Below are 19137 nucleotides of genomic sequence, written 5' to 3'. Positions count from 1 at the left end.
ATGCAGAGAAACTGGATTGCTCATACTTTGTTTACGTGAATATGAAATTGGATGGCCACTCTGGAAAATTGTTGGGCAATTTCTTTAAAAATAAAACATGTAACTATTGTATAATCCCAAAACTGCACTCCTGGGCATTTATCCCAGAGAAATTAAAATGTATGTTTCACCTGTACAGGAATGTTGAGATCATCTTTATTCGTGACCATCCAAAAGTTAAAACAACACGGAGTCCTTCGATTGTGAGTGGTTAAACAAATTGTGGTACATCCATAACATGCAACATGACTCAGCAATAAACGGGAACTTATTATGCACAGTCTGCAAAGGTTACACGCCATCTGATACTATTTGTACAATGTTCTTGGAATGACAAAAACATAGAGTTGCCATGGGTGAAGGTGGAAGGGGGGTAGCTACAAAGGGGCAAAATGAGGAATCTTTTCAGGAATGGAGATATTCCGTACGTTGACTGCATCAATACCAATAACCTGATTGTGATATTATACTATCATTGTCCAAGATGTTACCATTGGTAGAAACTAAGGTATATGGATCTCTCTGTTAATTTCTTACAACTTATGTGAATCTACAATAATCTGGACATAAAGAATTTAATTTTAAAAACTATTTAAAAATTGTATTACTGATGCCAGAAAATAGTTAGAAAACAGAATTGTTGGGCAGTCCCAGTGGCCCAGCAGTTTAGCACTGCCTTCAGCCTGGGGTGTGATCCTGGAGAGCCGGGGATCAAGTCCCACGTCAGGCTCCCTGCATGGAATCTGCCTCTCCCTCTGCCTGGGTCTCTGCCTGTCTGTGTGTGTGTGTGTGTGTGTGTGATGAATAAATAATAAAATCTTTTTTTAAAAAAAAGAAAACAGAATTATTTAAGAAGGCAACATTCACAATTGTATCAGAAAATAATGTTTACAAACTATCTAATGAAATATATGTAAGATCTTTCTGAAGAAAATTATAAAATTTACTGAAAGGCATAAAATAAGTCCTGAATAATGGAGAGATAAGTCATATTCACAAAAACAAGAGACTTAATATTGAAAAGTCATTTATAAATTTAATGCAGTACTAACCAAAATGTCAAGGGGTTTTTAGAACATCACAAACAAATCCTTGAATTTTTATCAAAAATCAAAGGGCATCAAATAGACACATACTTAAATAAGCAAAGACAGAGGAACTTCTATATGAGAAAACATACTTATATTTAAATGCCATGATTAAGATAGTAGAGTTTTGACAGCAGGATAACAAACCGAGCAGCAGAACGGAATAGGGAGCCTAGAATAGCTTCATGCTCATACGAGGAAACCCAATTTCTGAGAGAACTAATCCTGTACTTTTGGGATGAAGACAAACACTCCAATAGAGGGTGCTGGGACAACTGGTCAACCATGTGGAAACAATATAATGCACCCGTACATTCACAAACATCAATTCCAGGTGGATTAAACACATAAATACAAAAGGCAAACCTATAAGATGTTCAGAGGACAATAGAAGAGGATAGACATTAAAATAGTATGTGTTTCTTTTAGAAAAGCATAAAAGTTTCAAACAAGATGCAAAACAGTACAAACTGTAAAGCACATGATTGGTAAATTCCCCAGTAAAATGAAGAACTTCACGGACTCTTGAGTGGCTCAGTCAGCTAAGCATCTGACTCTTGATTTTGGTTCAAGTCATGATCTTGGGGTCTTGGGATCAAGAGCCATGTCGGGCTCTGTGCTCTGTGAGTCTGCTTGAGATTCCCCCTCTCCCTCTGCCCTTCCCCCAGTCATGCACGTGCATGTGCTCTCTCTCACTCTCTAAAATAAATTAAATCCTTTAAAAATGAAATGAAATGAAAAACTTCTCTTCATCAATTAAAAGGGCTAAGATGACAAGGTAAAAGCTAGAAAAAGAAAAAGACAAACAATCCAAAATAAAAACAAAAAAAGTTCAGGTGGTCATATCACATAAGAGTAAATTCAAATGTCCCATAAACATGGAAATACGTGCAACCTTACTAGTAATTAGGAAAAAGGCAAATATAAATTAATGTAAAAAACAATTTAATAGGCCTTCAGACTGGGAAAAAGTTTAAAAGCTTGAGGATACCAAGAATTGATTAGGATGCAGAGCAACCAAGAAACTTATACCTGCTGAAGGAAGGATAGATTGGCACAACCATTTCAGAAAATAATTTGGGAGTATCTCATACAAAAGAAGATGCCATGCCCTAAAACTCACTGATTTCACATCTAGCTTTACACCTATCGAAACTTACAGAGATGTACAAGAAGGCAGGTAGAAAAATGCCCAGAGGATCACAATCTCCAAAAGAGAAGTAAAGCAAAGTACCCCAAATAGTAGAATGGATAAATGGTGTGTTCATACAATAGAATTCCATAAAGCAGTGAAAAAAATCAATAAACAACAACAAAATGAAAGAACATGAGTGAATTTCCGGAATATAATTGGAGTAACTGGAGTAAGTCTACCAAAGAGCAATCACTGTGCAATTGCATCTGTATTATTGTCAAACATAAGTAGGGCTGACACTTCCAAAGTTCCAGAACAAGATGGTGACTGCTCACTTTCTTCCTCCCTGCTAAATACAACTAAATACCCTGGAAGTTATTCAACAGAGAGCAATAAAAGAATTCTGAATGCCAGAAAGGAGACAGCTAGCTAACTGGGTATGGAACTCAGGACTTGAGGAATGACAATACGGTGAGTTCCCGGAGCTTCCTTCTTACCTACTGCATACCCAGACTAGGTGCTAGAGAGGCCTGTAACCCAGAACTGCAGAGCAGCAAACACAAGAAACAAACAAACAGAAAACCATGTTCTCTCTTGCCTGGCCAAAAGACCAGGAAAGAGGGGAAATCAATAAGACCCAAAGGAAGCCCGAGTCCTGGTCCCACAACCAGGGCACCAGCAGGTGGCCCAATCTTGACATAGCAATGGCAGAGGCAAAGCCCGAGGCTGACCCAGCCCCGCTCCAGAACTAGAGCACAGGCAGGATGCCCATCCACCTGCAGAGACTGTATGAGCTGAACAGTTCATTGTCCTGCCCTCCACTTACTGCCAAAAAGACCCAGGCCCAGCAGCTCCTGGCCATCCCCACCCTGCATGGCAGATGGTCACCAGTGATACCAGGCAGGCCAAAGAAGCTGCTTCCACCCCAGCAGGCCAAAATGCAAAGAAAATGTGAGAATTTCAGTAGTGCCAGAAATAATAAAGCCAACCAGAATAGTATTGCAAGGGTTCTGAAAACTGAAATGTCATTACAACAGAAGTCCATAAAAATAGTTCAGAAGTACAAGCTAAATTTAAATAGGTATTGCCTGCAGATTTAAATTGGATTGAGAGACTCTGAATATAATAATGGAAATATCTAAGATACAATTAACAGTCACTTTTAGCATCTAGAACCAGGAATACGTAATTTGAACGAGAAAAGACAAACAGCTGATGCCAACACTGAGGCGAAGCTGATGTCGGAATCCTCTGGTGATGATTATAAAGCAGCCTGCATAAAAAAATGCTTTAACGGTCACTTACAAATTCTCTTGAAACAAAGGAAAAATGAAGAGATACCAACCAAGAAATAGGGTTGTTGTCTTTAAAAAAAAAAAAAAAGAAGAAGAAGAAGCACATGGCTATTTAAAGAACTAAATGTAGGAAACCCAAGGAGATCAACCTCAAGATGCCTCACAGTTAAATTTCCGAAAAAAATAAAGTCTTAAAAACAATCAAAGAGAAACGACACATCTCTAAAAAAAAAAAAAAAAAAAAAAAACAAGCAAACCATCAACAGAAATGACAGATGCCACATCTGAAAACATGGGGAGATGGAGCAGAAAGAAAGGGCACAAGACTTTTTAAGTGCAGGAAAATGTATGTCAACTATATTCCATTGACAATACCCTTCTGGAATGAAGGGGAAAGAAAGATATTCTCAGATGAGGGAAAAGCTAACAGAAGGCTCTGCTCACAGATCTGTCCTTAAAGAACGGCCGCAGGAAGCTCTCCAAATAGAATGAAAATGACAAAACAGCTGGAAAGGTCAGAAGAGAAAGAAACGGTAGAATGGGTAAAAACAGAAGTAAACCTAGTAGATCATGTTTCCCTTCATGAGGTTCTTGCACCGTATTTCATGGTTGGAGCAAAAATTATAACCAAACTTGCTGTGGTGCCCGGTGGTTGCGGAGGAAGTGCTGGATTTATACTGAGGCACGGAGGACAGCAAGGGGGTAGCCGAGGAGTGAGTTTTCTACATGCCCTTCGCTTCTTCAACTTCATGATTGCTACTCAAGTATTTAGGGCATCTTTATCCTTCTGTAGAATGTATAAAACATTGTATAAATTTCTTTTTATATTCTCAACATACACCAAAATATTTTTTAAAGATTTTATTTATTTATTTGAGATAGAGAGAGAGTGAGCGAGAGACAGAGAGAGCATGAGCAGGGAGGAGGGGCAGAGGCAGAGGGAGAAGCAGGCTCCCCGATGGCAGGGAGCCCAATGTGGGGCTCAATCCCAGGACCCCGGGATCATGCCCCGAACCAAAGGCAGACGCTTCACCCACAGAGCCACTCAGGAACCCCTACTAAAATATTATTTAAAGATCTTGAGATAATAAATTAAGATACATCTACGTGGTGTAGTCTCATGTAGCCTTTAACATTTTTGCAGACCTTGTCCTAAGCTGGGCAGAAGCACAAACGGACACGGTAAATTCTTCCCACCTGTAGCCAGTGCTTAGAATTCATCCTTGGGTGGGAACTTACACATTTGTGTTTCTGTGAGAAATCAGTGTTTAGTGCGATTCTAGGAATGGCTCAGCCTAGAAATGCAGAGGGAGGAGGTTGTACCAAGTAACGATGGCCAAAGCTTGGGGTGCAGGAGGAGGAGAGGGTCAGGAGAAGCCTCTTGCAGGTGTTCTACTGAAGCTACACCCTAGAGACAGGACGACCAAGGTTGGGGCTCATGGAAATTGGTCAGGAAGGTTTTCCAGGCAGAGGAGACAGCAAGGGTAGAGGCTGGGAGACAGTCAGCAGCAGGTTGTGTGCAAAGAACAGGGGAAAGCCTTGGGTGGATTGTGATGTAGGTAGGAAGGGTCATATTGAGAAACAGAATTGAAATGGTACGTGGTTTACTACTTCTTCCCCATTTCCCCTTTTCCCCTCTTCTTTCCACCAGAACCCTTCTCACTAACCAAATGGTGTCTTGACAGAACCAGATGCAAAAGACACTTCCAGGCAGATTGGTCCAAATGTCCTCTGAGAATGGAAACAGGGACTAGAAATCTCCTGGAGTCTGGGAGGCGGGCAGCAAGTGCATGGGAATCATACCTGCGGGCCTCCCCACCCACTTCTGGCGTGTGGACCACCCTTGCCTCCTTCCCACCCTCCTCCCCACACACAAGGGATGCGGCTGCTCCTGCTCCGTGGGAGTCCTGGAGCCCCGAGCGTCCCTCCCGGTGGCTGCTCTCAGCCTCCACAAGCTGCTCTTCTGCGGCAGGAAGAGGCAAAGGGCCAAAGGATCGGGTTTCCCACTTGCCAAGGAAGTTTGGGCCTCAAAGCCACAGGCTGAGCTGCTCACAGGCAGCGAAAATCGGGAATTGGTCGGTTCCTGGAGGCCCTGACCACCCTCCCTCTGCCTCCCCAGCACAAACCAGCGATTCAGATGCTTGATCTGACCTCATCCATCCTGAGTCACACTGCTCAAGTGCTGACTTAGCCTAACCGATATTTTAAATTTGTAAAGAAAAGCAGGACTTTCCATACTACAGAGGCCATTCCCATGTGGATCAAAGCATTTCGCATTCTTTTAGGAGGGCAGCCCTGAGGGGGGACCTCCCACACATCCACTCTCATCTGCTGTCCAACTCCCAGATTGGATGTCCTGTGACCCCAGACCCCAGCCAGTGGGAATGCCCAAAGCAGCGTCGGGTGTAAACCACGTGGTGGCTCAGTAAACCAATGCAAGCTCCGGGTACATCAGTAGACTCTCTGCCTTAAGGGTGGCCTCAATATTCTCATTTATGCAACCATTCTTTCCACAATATTTCCACAAATATTTCTAGAACTATTACTAGGTGCCAGTTCCCAAACCCATCGAGTGTCATAAAAGGAGCGCCAGCTCCAAAGTAAGTAAATATAGTGCTTGAGGCCTATGTGGTGATCTGCTAGTATTTAGCCAGAGAGAAAGAAAGAAACAAATGAGATATGAGGCAACAGATTGCATCCAAGGGAGCTTGGGCCCTGACCCCATGTCTCGCCTTTGTCTAGTCTACTGAGGGCAAATCACAATACTAGGTATGCACAGCCCTAAGCTACAGGGGTGCAGGGTTGGGGTGGGGGCTGTTTGCTGGGATCAATGATTACAGAACTGCAAGGGTCCACATGCTTGCACGCGTCTGGACTGGACTATGCCGGGAGAGAGGGAATTGTGGCCAGTGGCCAAGAGCCAGGAAACAACTTTCCCTGTGGCACCCCATTCTCCTGCAAGACCCTGAGAACTTATCTGAACTTGACTATCCAAGTTCTTATGAAGGAATATTTGTCAAGGCAGGAGGATAGAACATATCTTTTTCACCAGATGTGACCTTGATCTGTAACTTTTAAATACTTAGACATTTGGTATGTGGAGCTCCATCTGAACTCTAGCCCTGTCTTGCCCATGTTAGAAGCAGGCCTGCTCCTAGCCGAAGGACAGTGATCACTGTGAGAGACACAGAAGTTTGGCAAGGGACAAAGAGAAACAGAAACGTGGGGCACCTGGGTGGCTCAGCGGTTGAGCACCTGCCTTCAGCTCAGGGCATGATCTTGGAGTCCTGGGATCGAATCCCACATCGGGCTCCCTGCAGGGAGCTGCTTCTCGCTCTGCCTGTGTCTCTGCCTCTCTCTCTGTGTCTCTCATGAATAAATAAATAAAATCTTTAAAAAAAAAAGAAGGGAAAGGGTAAACACAAGAATGAACAGAAATGAATACTGACTCAACAGAACTATAATAATGATCTATTCTTGGGACTTACATATAAATAGAATTAAAATGCATGAGAATCATGTCAAAGAAATGAACAGGTGCAAATGGAGTTGTGTGTTCTAAGTTCTTAGTATTATCTGATAATTGATAAAAGTGCTCTTTATATGAGACTCGAATACATTCAGGATTATGTTTTACATTTTAATGATTAAAAGAATAGTAATATATATATATATAATATATATATATATATATATATATAAAACAAGTCAATTGAAGGGGAAATGCAGTTGTAAAAATATATTAACCTAAAAGAGGGCAAGAAGAGAGAAAAAAACAAGTGTAAATCAATACCCATTATTATAAGATAAAGATTGTAAGGTGGAAGAAAATGAACCTAATGACATGCTGCTTACATGAGATACTCCTTAAATATGTGAACACAGGTTGATGATTTAAAAAAAAAAAAAAAGAAAGAAGGGAGGGAGGGGCTCCTGGGTGGCTCAGTGGTTGAGGGCCTGCCTTCTGCTCCGGTCATGATCCTGGAGTCCTGGGATCGAATCCCACATCGGGCTCCCTGCAGGGAGCTGCTTCTCTCTCTGCCTATGTCTCTGCTTATGTCTCTGCTTCTCTCTATTTCTCTCATGAATAAAAAATAAATAAAATCATTTTTTAAAAAAAAGAGAGGAAAAGTAACCAAAAGACAGTAGATTAAGTTTTACTAATACCAAATAATTTTTAGCACTATAAAAAAGGAGATTTGTAGATTATAAACGTGATCATCCACAGGAAAATATATTTTTTTAATTCTAAATGACTATGCACATAAAATATACCTTCAAAATGTATAAAGCAAAAATCGCCAGAACTGAAAGGTGAAACAGACCCATAATCATAGCTAGAGACTTTAACACACTGAACTCCCACCCCACTCCCTAAACTAATAGAGGAATAGGATCTGTAAAAAGAAAAACATCTGGAAAAAGTGATTATTGAACTTGATCGAAGAGACATACTTAGAACACTGCATCCAACAATAACATATATATTCTATCTTTAAAAATGTCCTTTTTTTAAGGATTTATTGGGATCCTAGGACCCCAGGATCATGCCCTGAGCTGAAGGCAGACCCTCAACCACTGAACCCCCTAAGCATCCCCAAATTTCCATTGTTAAAGTTATTCACAATACCCTCTCTTCTCTGACTATAGAATAATCAATATAGGAATCCATATAGAGACAGACAAACTAGAAATCCCTCACCTGCCTGAAGACTAAACAACACAGTTCTAAATAAACCACAAATCACCCAAGAAATCACAATAGGATGCATATACTGCCTAAAATAATGAAAATATGGACTATCAAAGTTTATGGATGAAGCCACTGAATTTGGAAGGAAATTCATAGCCTTAAATCGGGGGTGGAGGGAGAAAACTGAAAGTCAATTATCTAAGCTGCCATCTCAAAAAGCTAGAAAAAAAATATTGAATGTGACAAATGGAGAAGAAAGAAATAATAAGGCTAAGAGCAAAGGTTAATTAGAATACACGGAACAGAGAAGTCCAATAAACTGAAAAGCTGATCCTTTGAGAATTGACAGGCTCTGGAATGAAAGATCACCTGAAAGGAAAGAGAGAGAGAGAAGACAAAGTATCACTATCAAGAATGAACACTGACAATCACTACAGTTCCTGCAGATGTCCAAACCTAAGGTGCACACTGAGGAAGTCGGAATAAGATGAGTGGATTGTGTCGATGTCAGTGTGCTGGCTGTTCTGCAAGATGCTACCCTTGGGAGAAAGGCCACAGGATCTCTCTGTATTATTTTTTACAACATAGTGTAAATCTAACAATTCTCTCCAAAAAAAAAAAAGCTAGTTAAAATGTACTGAGATTTTATGAACAACTTTACACTAATAAATTCAGAAACTCTGATGAAAAAAACTTCTGGGACAAAGATGCATGTTACCAACACTGATATCAGAGAAAATAAAACACCGGAATATTCTTTTATCCATTAAGTAGATTCAGTGATAATTTAAGACCTTTCCTCACAGAGATCCCCAGACCCAGACTGTTCACAGGTGAATTCTCCCAACCATTCAGAAAAGCATAGCGCCAGTGTTGGTCAAACCATTCCAAAAGATGAAAAAGAAGAAATGTTTCCTAACTCATTTCATGAGTCCAGCACACCCATAATATGAAAACCAGACAAGGACATCACAAGAAACAAATTTTAGGTTAATCTTTCTTGCAAACAGAAATGGCAAGACTCACAAACAAAATATTAACATATTAAAGCCACAGTTATATCGACCTAACTAGGTCAAGTCCTTGAGTACCCAGAGTGTGTAACCTTGTCTTACCACCTTAAAAAGTCAATCAGTGCAGGATGCCTGGGTGGCTCAGTGGCTGAGCATCTGTCTTTGCCTCAGGATGTGATCCTGGTCTGGGATGGAGTCCCACATCGGGCTCCCTGCGAGGAGCCTGCTTCTCCTTCTGCCTATGTCTCTGCCTCTCTCTCTGTGTCTCTCATGAATAAATAAATAATATTTTTTTAAAAAGATGTCAATCAGTGCAATTCACCACATGAACAAGAATAAAGCAGGAAAAAAACCATATGATTATTTCAATAAATGCAGAAAAAAGTCATTTGATAAAACTGGACAACTGATGAAGGGAAAAATAAAACTTCTTTTCTAAACACAAATAGAAACTTCCTCAATCCAATAAAGAATATCTACAACAAAACAAAACAAAACAAAAGTACAGCAAACAGCTTACTTATTTGCAGAGCAATGAAGCTTTCATCTTGAGATCAGAAAGAGATAAGGATGCCTACTAGTGGCATTGCAAGGCAGGCGCTGGCCAGTGAAACAGAAGAAAAAGTATAAAAATCGGAAGGAGATAGGGTTCTGATTATTCAAACATGGTGGAAACATGATCCTCTCTGCCCAAAAACAAACCTAAACACTAGAGTCAAACTTTGGAGAGCTCCATCAAGCAGATGGGCTCAGGGTTTCAATAGTAGAAGGTATCAGTTCTCCTCAAATAAACCAATAGAGTCAAGGCAATTCCAATAAAAATCCCAACAGGATAACCAAGTCTAATTTGAAGAACAAAGCTGGAGGACTGATCAGATATCAAAAAAATACTATAAAATGATCATAATTAAAGCAATGCGTTAATCGTGCAAAGAAGAAAAGGCTAATGGATCATAATGAGAGAACATAAAGACACAGATAGATCCACGATAGATCCATACACAGATACATAGATAGATGACATACATGGTTCTTGACTTTTTTATGATAGCACTGCCATGCAGTGGAGCATGGGCAGGGTCATTAAAAACTAGGCTAGATCAATCAAATATTCATACAGGAAAAAAATGTTTTAATACATTCACAATACATTCAAAATGGATGTTGCGTGAATTAAAGATCCAAATGTGAAAGACAAAACAACTCAGCTTCTAGGAGAGACATGGGAAAATGTCTTTGTGAGCTTGCAGCAATGACTTCTTTAAAAGGACCCCGCTGTTCCAACCCTTTGGGAGACCTGGACAAGAAGGATGGTACTATGAGTGAGCAGTATGGTTTGGTTCTTCAACACGTGACTTGCTTTATGAATTATTAAACTTGTAAAACTATAAAATAAAAAAATTAAAATATGATGATCCCATTGTGAAATGAAAATTGAACCACAATGAAGTAGGTTCACCTTGCACCTGTCAGAAAGGCTAAAATCAACAACACAAGAACCAAGTGTTGTTAGTGAGGCTTCAGAGAGAAAGGAATCCTGTTGGTGGGAATGCAAAGTGGTGCATGCCACTGCGGAAGAAAGTATGGAAGTGCCTCAGAAAATTAAAAATAGAACTACCTTATGATCCAGCAATTGCACTACTGGGTATTTACCCCAAAAATACAAAAATACTGATTCAAAGGGATACGTGTGCCCCAATGTGTATGGCAGCAGTATCTACGATAACAAAGATATGGAATCAGCCCACAAGACCATCAATAGATGAACGGATAAAGAAGATGTGGTACAAACATACAATGGAATATTACTCAGCCATAAAAATGAATCAAATCTTGCCATTTACAGCAATATGAATGGAGTTAGAAGGTATTATGCAAAGCAAAATAAGTCAGAGAAAGATAAATACTATATGATTTCACTCATATGTGGAATTTAAGAAACAAAACAAGTGAGCATAGAAAAAAAGAGAGAGAGACAAACCAGGAAAAAGATTCTTAACTGTAGAGAACACACTGCTGGTCACCAGTGGGGAGGTGGGTGGGGGATGGTGGGAAACAGACGATGGGGATGAAGGAGGCACTTGATGTGATCGGCACTGGGTAATGTATGGAAGCGTTTTGTTTTGTTTTTAAAGATTTTATTTATTTATTCATGAGAGACACAAAGAAAGAGAGGCAGAGACACAGGCAGGGGGAGAAGCAGGCTCCATGCAGGGAGCCCGATGTGCGACTTGATCCCAGGACTCCAGGATCACGCCCTGGGCCAAAGGCAGGCACCAAACCACTGAGTCACCCAGGGATCCCCTGGAAGTGTTGAATCACCATATTGTATACCTGAAACTAATATTACACTGCATGTTAACTATATTGGAATTAAAATAAAATATTAAAACACAATAATTGAGAAAATAAAACTAAAAGGATCCCTTTGAAAATCTGGAGCCAGGCTGGCGCTGTGGGAGGCAGACGTGTCTCCCTCCCTCCACTATTCTCCCCTGCCTTTCTCCCCTCATCCTACCTGCACATCCACAGCTCTGGCTCCTCCTAAAGCTCCAGCAAAGCACTACCTGCATCTTCCATCCACAAATACTGAGCCTCCTGGAGGGGCGGACAGGAGGGACTTCTCTGGACCTGAGCTCATCCTGTCATTCTGAGATCCCTGAGATTCCACAGTAATTTGGCCGGACCTATTCACTGCCAGGGAAGTCCCAGAGGAGGAGCATCAATCCTACTACTGTAGAGCACTCTGGGGAAATGAAAGACAACCCAGGAGGCTCCTGCGAGGATCTGATTCTGCTACTCATCCTCTGCATGAGACCTCCTGAAAGAAAGCCGAGCAAGGAACACCCTAGCTTGGAGGAGGGGGCAAGAGATAGGATTCATGATGCTCACAGCTGTCCCCTTCTCCAGACCACAAGCTCCCTGAGGGAAGAACAGCATCCAATATGTTTTTCAGTCCCCAGGGGACAGATATCTCATACACAGCAGGTGCTTTGCCTGCCTTTGGGGAAGCAGAAGGAAGGGGAGAAGGAAGAATGAGGAAGGAGACCAGCTCAGTCTGCAGAAAGCTTCGGTTCCACCTGCCTGAGCTTCCTTCCCTCTGGCCCAACATCCTACCTAAAAGGCATTTTTAAATATTCTTCCCATTCGAAAAAAAGACAGTGGGTCTGGAGTAGCCCAGGAGCCCATACCTTTCTTCCCGCTCAAGGTTGAGGCCTGATAAATTGAGTATTTTTTGTTTGTTGGGTTAGAGAGTCTAGTTTTCAACATTCTTCCACTTGAATTTATCCCTGGGGGCCTGGATGCTCTCCCCTGAAGAAGGAGCCCCAGGCAATGCAGGTTCAGATACTTTCTCCAGACTGCACATCCCTGCCCAGCTCTGGCACATCCCCGGGCAGCGATTTCCCCAGCCCTGGTCGTGCCAAGCACAACGCACCCAATACAGCTTTTTTTTGTTTGTTTTTCATTTGGCTGTTTATCTAACTTCCTCTTTTTTAATTTTCATATTAGGCATTGCTAGAGGAGAGCCTGATGTCACAGGGCCTCTTTCCAGATGTTGTTTTGAAATCGGTGTAACCATGGCATTGCTGGCAACCGGGGAGTCCATCTGGGCCAACTGAGTCACGCCTGGGTGCAGGGTGGGGCAGGATCCAGGGTAGGAGACTAGAGTGTCCCTGCAAGAAGCAGGGAAGGAGAGGGTGTTATACCATACTGAGGCTCCCCCACGAAGGACATTGGCACTGGTGGTCACCTTTGACCCTCATGCCCTGGCACTCTTAATATGGGACCTGCTCAGACATTAAAACACTCACTTGCTTAGAACTTGATCATGGATGGTTCAAGATCACCTGTGCTCCTGAGAAGGAAATACCCAGAGCTTGGGTTGGATTCCAAGCTCGCCAGTAGCCCTCCTTGCCTTCCTGGTTTATCCCTGCCCCCAGCGTGACTCGACTGCACACTACCCCTTCCCGGCCTCCAAGCCTCCTCCGCCCGCTTACACTACTTCCTGCAATCTAGACTTCTTCACCTGGATATCTTGCTGTCAAAAGCACCTCCTCCAGGGTGCCCTCCCGCAGAGAGAGCTGCATACCCCTCAGCATTCCCAGGACCCCCTCACATGTTTGCACCCACACCCTGGAACAGGAGAGATGTGTCCCATCCCTGTCTCCAGGAGGACCGCGTAAGCTACAACTCTTGCATGCTCCTGGCACATTTGGAGGCACTCAGTAAATGCTCATTAATCACCTAATCACTCACCAACAGTCAGTGTCCCCTTCCTAAAACAGAAATAGTGATGATAATGCTAAGTAAGCAATTACTGTGTGCACTGTACTGGGTTAGGTCGATTTTCTTATCTAAGTACTTAAAACTTAGTCCTGATAAAAGCCCACAGGAGCTGAACAGTAGTGTCAACATTCTGCATTTAATCAGTAAGAAAATGGAGGCATGAAGTGAGTGTCTGGGATCATACAGCTACCAAAGTTGGACTCAAACCCAAGCAGTCAGACTGATGAGCTCATGCCCCTAAACCTGTGTCATACTGCACCCCACCCTCCAGAAGTACTCATGCTGCTGTGATAGGGGGAGGGGTTGGGGGCCAGGGGGACAATGAGAGCTGTGGATACATTATTTCAACCATAAAGGTGTGGATCACCTGCGAATCACAGAGACGAAAGAGGGGAAGCCTGTCTGACTCCTGGCCGGTTTCCTCCCCAGAGCCATTCATCTCCTTGTTCCCAGGCACGCAGCTCCTGCCACCAGACAGGTGCCACATGCTCACCTGCAGGGCGGGCCACACAGAAGCCCTCAGCACCTTCTCACCTCCATATGTTCCCTTATGCAGCTCCTTCCACCACCCACCGTCTGCTCGGCCGAACCCTGGGTCCCTCAGGAACATCTCACCATCCAGCCCCCAGTGTTCCCCACCTCAGCACACAGCATCTGCTCTCCTGGGGATGCTCGAGTCCACACCCGCAGTTAAGCTTGCCGCCTCTCATTTTCTCACACAAAAAATCTCCTGGGTTTGCCTTGAAAATAAATCCGTACTCTGACTATTCTCGGTGAGACCACCACCGTCTTACTTGGGGCCACATCACTTCCGGCCAGGGTTACAGGTGAAGCACTAGCTGGCCTCCCATGCTCCACCTCTGCTCATCAGCCAGAGTGCTCCCCTGAGGGGCTGTGCCACTCCCCAGCTTGCTCAGCCTCCCACCACCCGGCTTCACCTTCTGTCCCCCTCCCCTGTCTGCCATCCCCCAGGCACCTCTTCTCCTTGCTGCTGCAAATCACTTTTCACTTCATGTCTTTGCACATGCTGTTCCCTCCACCTGGACTGCTCTTCCCCACCTGAAATATTCATATGACTCACTCGTCCACCTCTTTCAGGTCTCTGTTCAAATGTCCCTTCCTCAGAGAAGCCTTCGTGATGACCTTTCCAAAAAGGACAGTGAGCTCTCCCCTCATCACTCTCTACGCCCATCTGCTGCCTGAGATTTCCTCAGACACCTTCACGGTTTAGTGTCATATCACACAGAAGGTGTTCACATCTGTCCCCCAACCAGAATAAGAGTTGAGTGAGGAGGACAAGGCCTGAGTCTGCATGGCCCACCTGCCTGGCACAGGTCGGAGCTCTGCAAACACTGAATGTACTGATACTCATGTCAGAGATGCACTCACTCCTTATGAGCCTCCTGCAGCCCTGGAGTGTAGTCTCTACCCCACTTGAAACAAGATCCTTGAGGGCAGGGACTCGATCCCCACAGGGCCTGGCACAGGCCCTGGTGCCTAACAGGTGCTCAGGAAACACTTGTGCAATTCAATAGGAGCAAGTGAATAATTCATTTCAAGAGTCTCTTGGAACCTCAAAATGGTTTTTGAATCTCATTTATCAGAGCTGTCACCTGGACGACGTGATCTCACCTTTAATAAATCTGACTCTCAGCTGGTGAATTGTATACTTGTCACTTCACTCATGGCAAACCAGAAGCCTGGCCAGGCTCCCCTGAACCCATGGGGATGCTGGCCCATCCCTCCCTCTGTCCTACTGGGTGAGCTCAAGTCATACCAACAGAAGTTACATCATGGGTGACGGAGCAGCCCCAGGCTGGGAGAGGCCCTTGGGGAAGCTGCTTGTGTCTGGAGATCGATCACTGGGGTCTCCCCTGTCTGGGACCTGACCTGCTAACCTGCTGTATAATGTTCCATGATATTATTGTATGCATGCTAAGCAATGGTTTTCTTAGGAAAGAAAGTTGTGCCAAGGTCCTAGATCCCCTCCACTGGGCCTGGAATGCCTTCCTTACTTTCTGTTGACAATCGTGTTACCATGTCCATAGGATTTGCCAGTAAGGTGTGGGAAAAACCCTTCCTGCTGGCCCATCACTGGGTAAGCCACACGAGCACCAAGATTCAGGGCTGCTCAGACCCTTGAGAAGTCCCACCTCTGATGGAAGGCGGCTGAAGGCTCAGTACTCGATAGAGAATAATTCAGAGTAACAGCCTCTATCCCCTGGTGCCTTGCAATTTCCATCTCATTGTGGTAACACAATTTGAAATATGGTCTCATGGAAGAGAAGGCATTCTGAATTTTGGCAGGTCTCCAAACACCACTTAGTAGCTTCCCTTGCCCCCCATCGCCATGGCTCCTCTTGTCCGTTCCGGCACTCACACCCTTGTGGGAACTGGCAAGGGCACCTGGAAACCACTCACAGCCAGCGCTCAGGGAGCAAGCTCACGGATCCTCTGTCCTTGCCCTGAGCAACATAAGGTGCCTCCTCCACCCCGGCCCCATAAGTCAGTGACCTGAGATGCTAGGGTGTGCCGGATAGTGTCTGCCTCAGATAAGAACCTGCCAGTGTCCTGACCATTGTCATTTGCAATTCCCAGCAGGGACCTAGGCTCGATTCACCTCCCACTGACCCAGCAGCAGACTGACTCTCTCAAGGGAGAAGGTTAACTGAGCCTGATTCATTACCATGCTCATTATGATCATTCCAGGGAGCCCTGCCTCAACTTCCTTCTTGCTTTTGTTCAGAATTAGAACTCTGTGCCTTCCTGACCTCAGAATAAAAGGATTCAAAGACTCACTCGAGCCCCCCAAAGCAACCACAAGTTGCAGCCCCACAAGTCCCAGGCATACCTTCATGAAGAATATCCTCCTACTGCTCTTGCCTCGATCACTCCCAGTGGCCTCAGAGGCCAGCGCTAGATCGGGAACGCTGCCGCGCCCAGCCTCCGATGTGTCTGCCAACTGCACGGACGAGTGGAAAATGCCCTCCTTGCCCTGGCCCAGGGAGGTCTCAAAGGGATTGGGATATTTCTCATCAGGGCTTGAGCCGTCGTCACTGGTCTTAGCATTACAGAGCATCAGGGACCGCGAGATGGACCGGAGTTTCGTAGACTTTCTGCTCTTTCCAGAACGGCTGTGTGGATCCATCCTCAGGGAGGAAGTAAGGCTTCCCTTCTTCTTCTCCTGATCTGTGACCTTTGGCTGGCGGGTGGGGACTGGACTGGGCTTCGCCACCACCTCGTGGGTCCCTGGAGGAAAGAGGAAGCAGAATGAAGCAGGGTGACTTGCTACTGACAAGTGGAGCAGGACAAGAGTCCTGGAGCAAAGCCACAGAGCCAGCACCCGAGAAGCAGGCGAACAAGGAGACGGTCCTTTGGTGGCACCAGCCCGCCCACTGGCCAGCCGCGTGGGGCTCGGTGAACCCCAGTGTTCACCACACCCTCCACTCCCAGAAGCCAGAGCTCCAATTATCCAAACCTTCACTCTGCAGACAAGAAGACTGAGGCGCAGAGAAGGGAAATGCAGACCCAAAGCCACAAAGCACCCCGACAGAAGAGCAGCAGAGTCACCGGGATGCTTTTAGAGATGACAGAGGCCCTGCATTCTGACGTCTGTGCTTCCTACAAGTTTGCAGAGGCTCCAGTCGACGGAGCCAGTCAGGGGGAAACCGGGACGAGGATGTACCTGCCTGTCCCCTTTCACCAGCCCTGGTGAGTCCTGCAGAAACTGCAGAATCCAGGAACCCAGTCTGAGGACCGCTGCCACCTCGAGTCCTCATTCCCAGACACAGAGCTTATGACCCAGGCTGGGAGTGTCGCCTAGTGCCAACCTGCCAGGGTCGATGTGAGTGTAAAAGAAGGTGGCACATGGGAAATGCCTGCACACAGCAGGCACTTGGCAAACCCGTGTGCCCTTCCCTGGCCCCAGGATCACACCATGGCCAGGGCCTCCTGCTCCGTCAGCCGTCCCCGTCCCCCCACCCCGCCCATCTCACGGCTCGACACATCAAGGGTTGGCTTTGCACACCGGTCAACAGTGTCTCTCTCTGCCCAGCCCACCCGGCTCTGCTTCACCAAGAGGCACCTTCCTGCTGCTTCGGTTTCCGTGAGGCAGGTGGCACACAGGGTCCATCCAAAGATCTCCTGACTCAGGCCCAAGCCACAGAGCAAAGCTGTTGCCAGAACAGAAAAACGTGGTGCTGCCGTTTGTGTGCATCCAGCATCAAATAAGGAAAGGCAGAGACCTCCCAACATCTCATTAACTAGAAGCCCTTTCAGAGCCCCCGCAAAGAGAATTTCTTAAAAGACCGTCTTGCAACACCCATGCGGCACAAATTGTTTTCTGTATTAGCCATTTAATTTTATCAGTTTATTCACCAACCATCCATGGCAACCAATAACAATGAATTAAAATGAATGAAGGAATAAATACCGGAAAGCTTACTGCATGTCAGGCACTGTTCTTGGTGCATTAGTACAAATTAACTCGATATCCGTCCATTTCATCGAGCCACCCTCTTGCCAGTACCCCTAAGTCCTGTACTCTCCGTCCTTGCATTTTAAGTAACAGAGAGCCCTCAACCACTGAGGGAGCCAGCTGTTTGCTGTTTGCTGAGCCCCAGGCCTGGCTGCAGGGTGCAGAGCCCCGCAGGCTGCTGCCGCGGGCACTGGGGCCGCCCACTGAACCCCCGGCTCTGGCCAGCAACTGCACTGCGTTTCCAGAGTTGGCCTCATCATACATTCTCAACAATGACTATTTCAAAACTTTACCTTCTTAGAAACTAGATTTCCCTCCCTCCCCATCGTAAACTGTCTCGTCCTGCTTCATGCAAACGTAGAAGCTCTCAGATGGCAATCCTCACGGCTTTCTACCACGGAATTTACAAATGCATTTGCATCCACACAGACCCTACACATCCGCCCTCACATTGGGGCTGCCCCCCCCCACAGCCCCATCTGTTCTCTGGATCCCATCCCTCCAGCGTGTTGATGCACAGCAACAACAAAATAATAATAGCTAGTATTTGTTCAGCGCTTAGGATATGCCAGGCACTGTTCTGATTGCTTTTACTATATCGTTCTCACAAAGATCTATTGATAGTCTCCAGCAAAGTCTTCATTTTACAAACAGGGTCACTGAAGCACAGAGACATTAAGTCACTTTCTCAAGATCACACAGCTCGGACTCGGTGACAGCAGAGTGAAACCAGGCATCCTGACTCTGGGGCCTGCTCTCTTCCACGCCTTCACACTGACACTGATGATCAGCCCCCTCATGGGCAGGTTGCCTAATCTCTCCTCTGCACAAGGTCTTCAGCGGCAGCACGGAAACATAGATCGCTTCTGTCTTTTGAAAACTACCTAGAGGGGTGCCTGGGTGGCTCCATCAGTTCTTGATTTTGGCTCAGGTCATGGTCTCAGAGTCCTGAGATCGAGCCCTGCTTTGGGCTCCGCACTGGGCTGGAGTCTACTTAAGATTCTCTGTCTCTCCCTCTGCCCCCCATGCCTCTACCTAACCGGCTCACACGCTTGCACACTCCCTCTCTTAATAAAATAGTGATGTGTCGACTCCACATGCTCTTCTTGT

General features: G+C 45.2%; 1 protein-coding gene across 4 annotated transcripts in view; it reads right to left on the bottom strand.

Moving 5' to 3' along the window:
- Window positions 1–19137, bottom strand: part of IL16 (interleukin 16) — a 101058-nt gene that overhangs the window by 57025 nt on the left and 24896 nt on the right. For 3 of the 4 annotated variants that reach the window (XM_055326006.1, XM_055326007.1, XM_055326009.1), the window contains exon 2: window positions 16402–16799. In XM_055326006.1, the coding sequence (XP_055181981.1) occupies window positions 16402–16799 (398 nt within the window). Of the gene's footprint in view, window positions 1–16401; window positions 16800–17634; window positions 17667–19137 lie in introns of those variants that run through there. The other variant, XM_055326010.1, reaches the window with a different exon arrangement.

The sequence above is a fragment of the Nyctereutes procyonoides genome, unplaced genomic scaffold (genome assembly GCF_905146905.1).
Source record: "Nyctereutes procyonoides isolate TBG_1078 unplaced genomic scaffold, NYPRO_anot_genome, whole genome shotgun sequence".
Classification (NCBI taxonomy): domain Eukaryota; kingdom Metazoa; phylum Chordata; class Mammalia; order Carnivora; family Canidae; genus Nyctereutes; species Nyctereutes procyonoides.
This window is presented reverse-complemented; position numbering and strand designations above follow the sequence as displayed.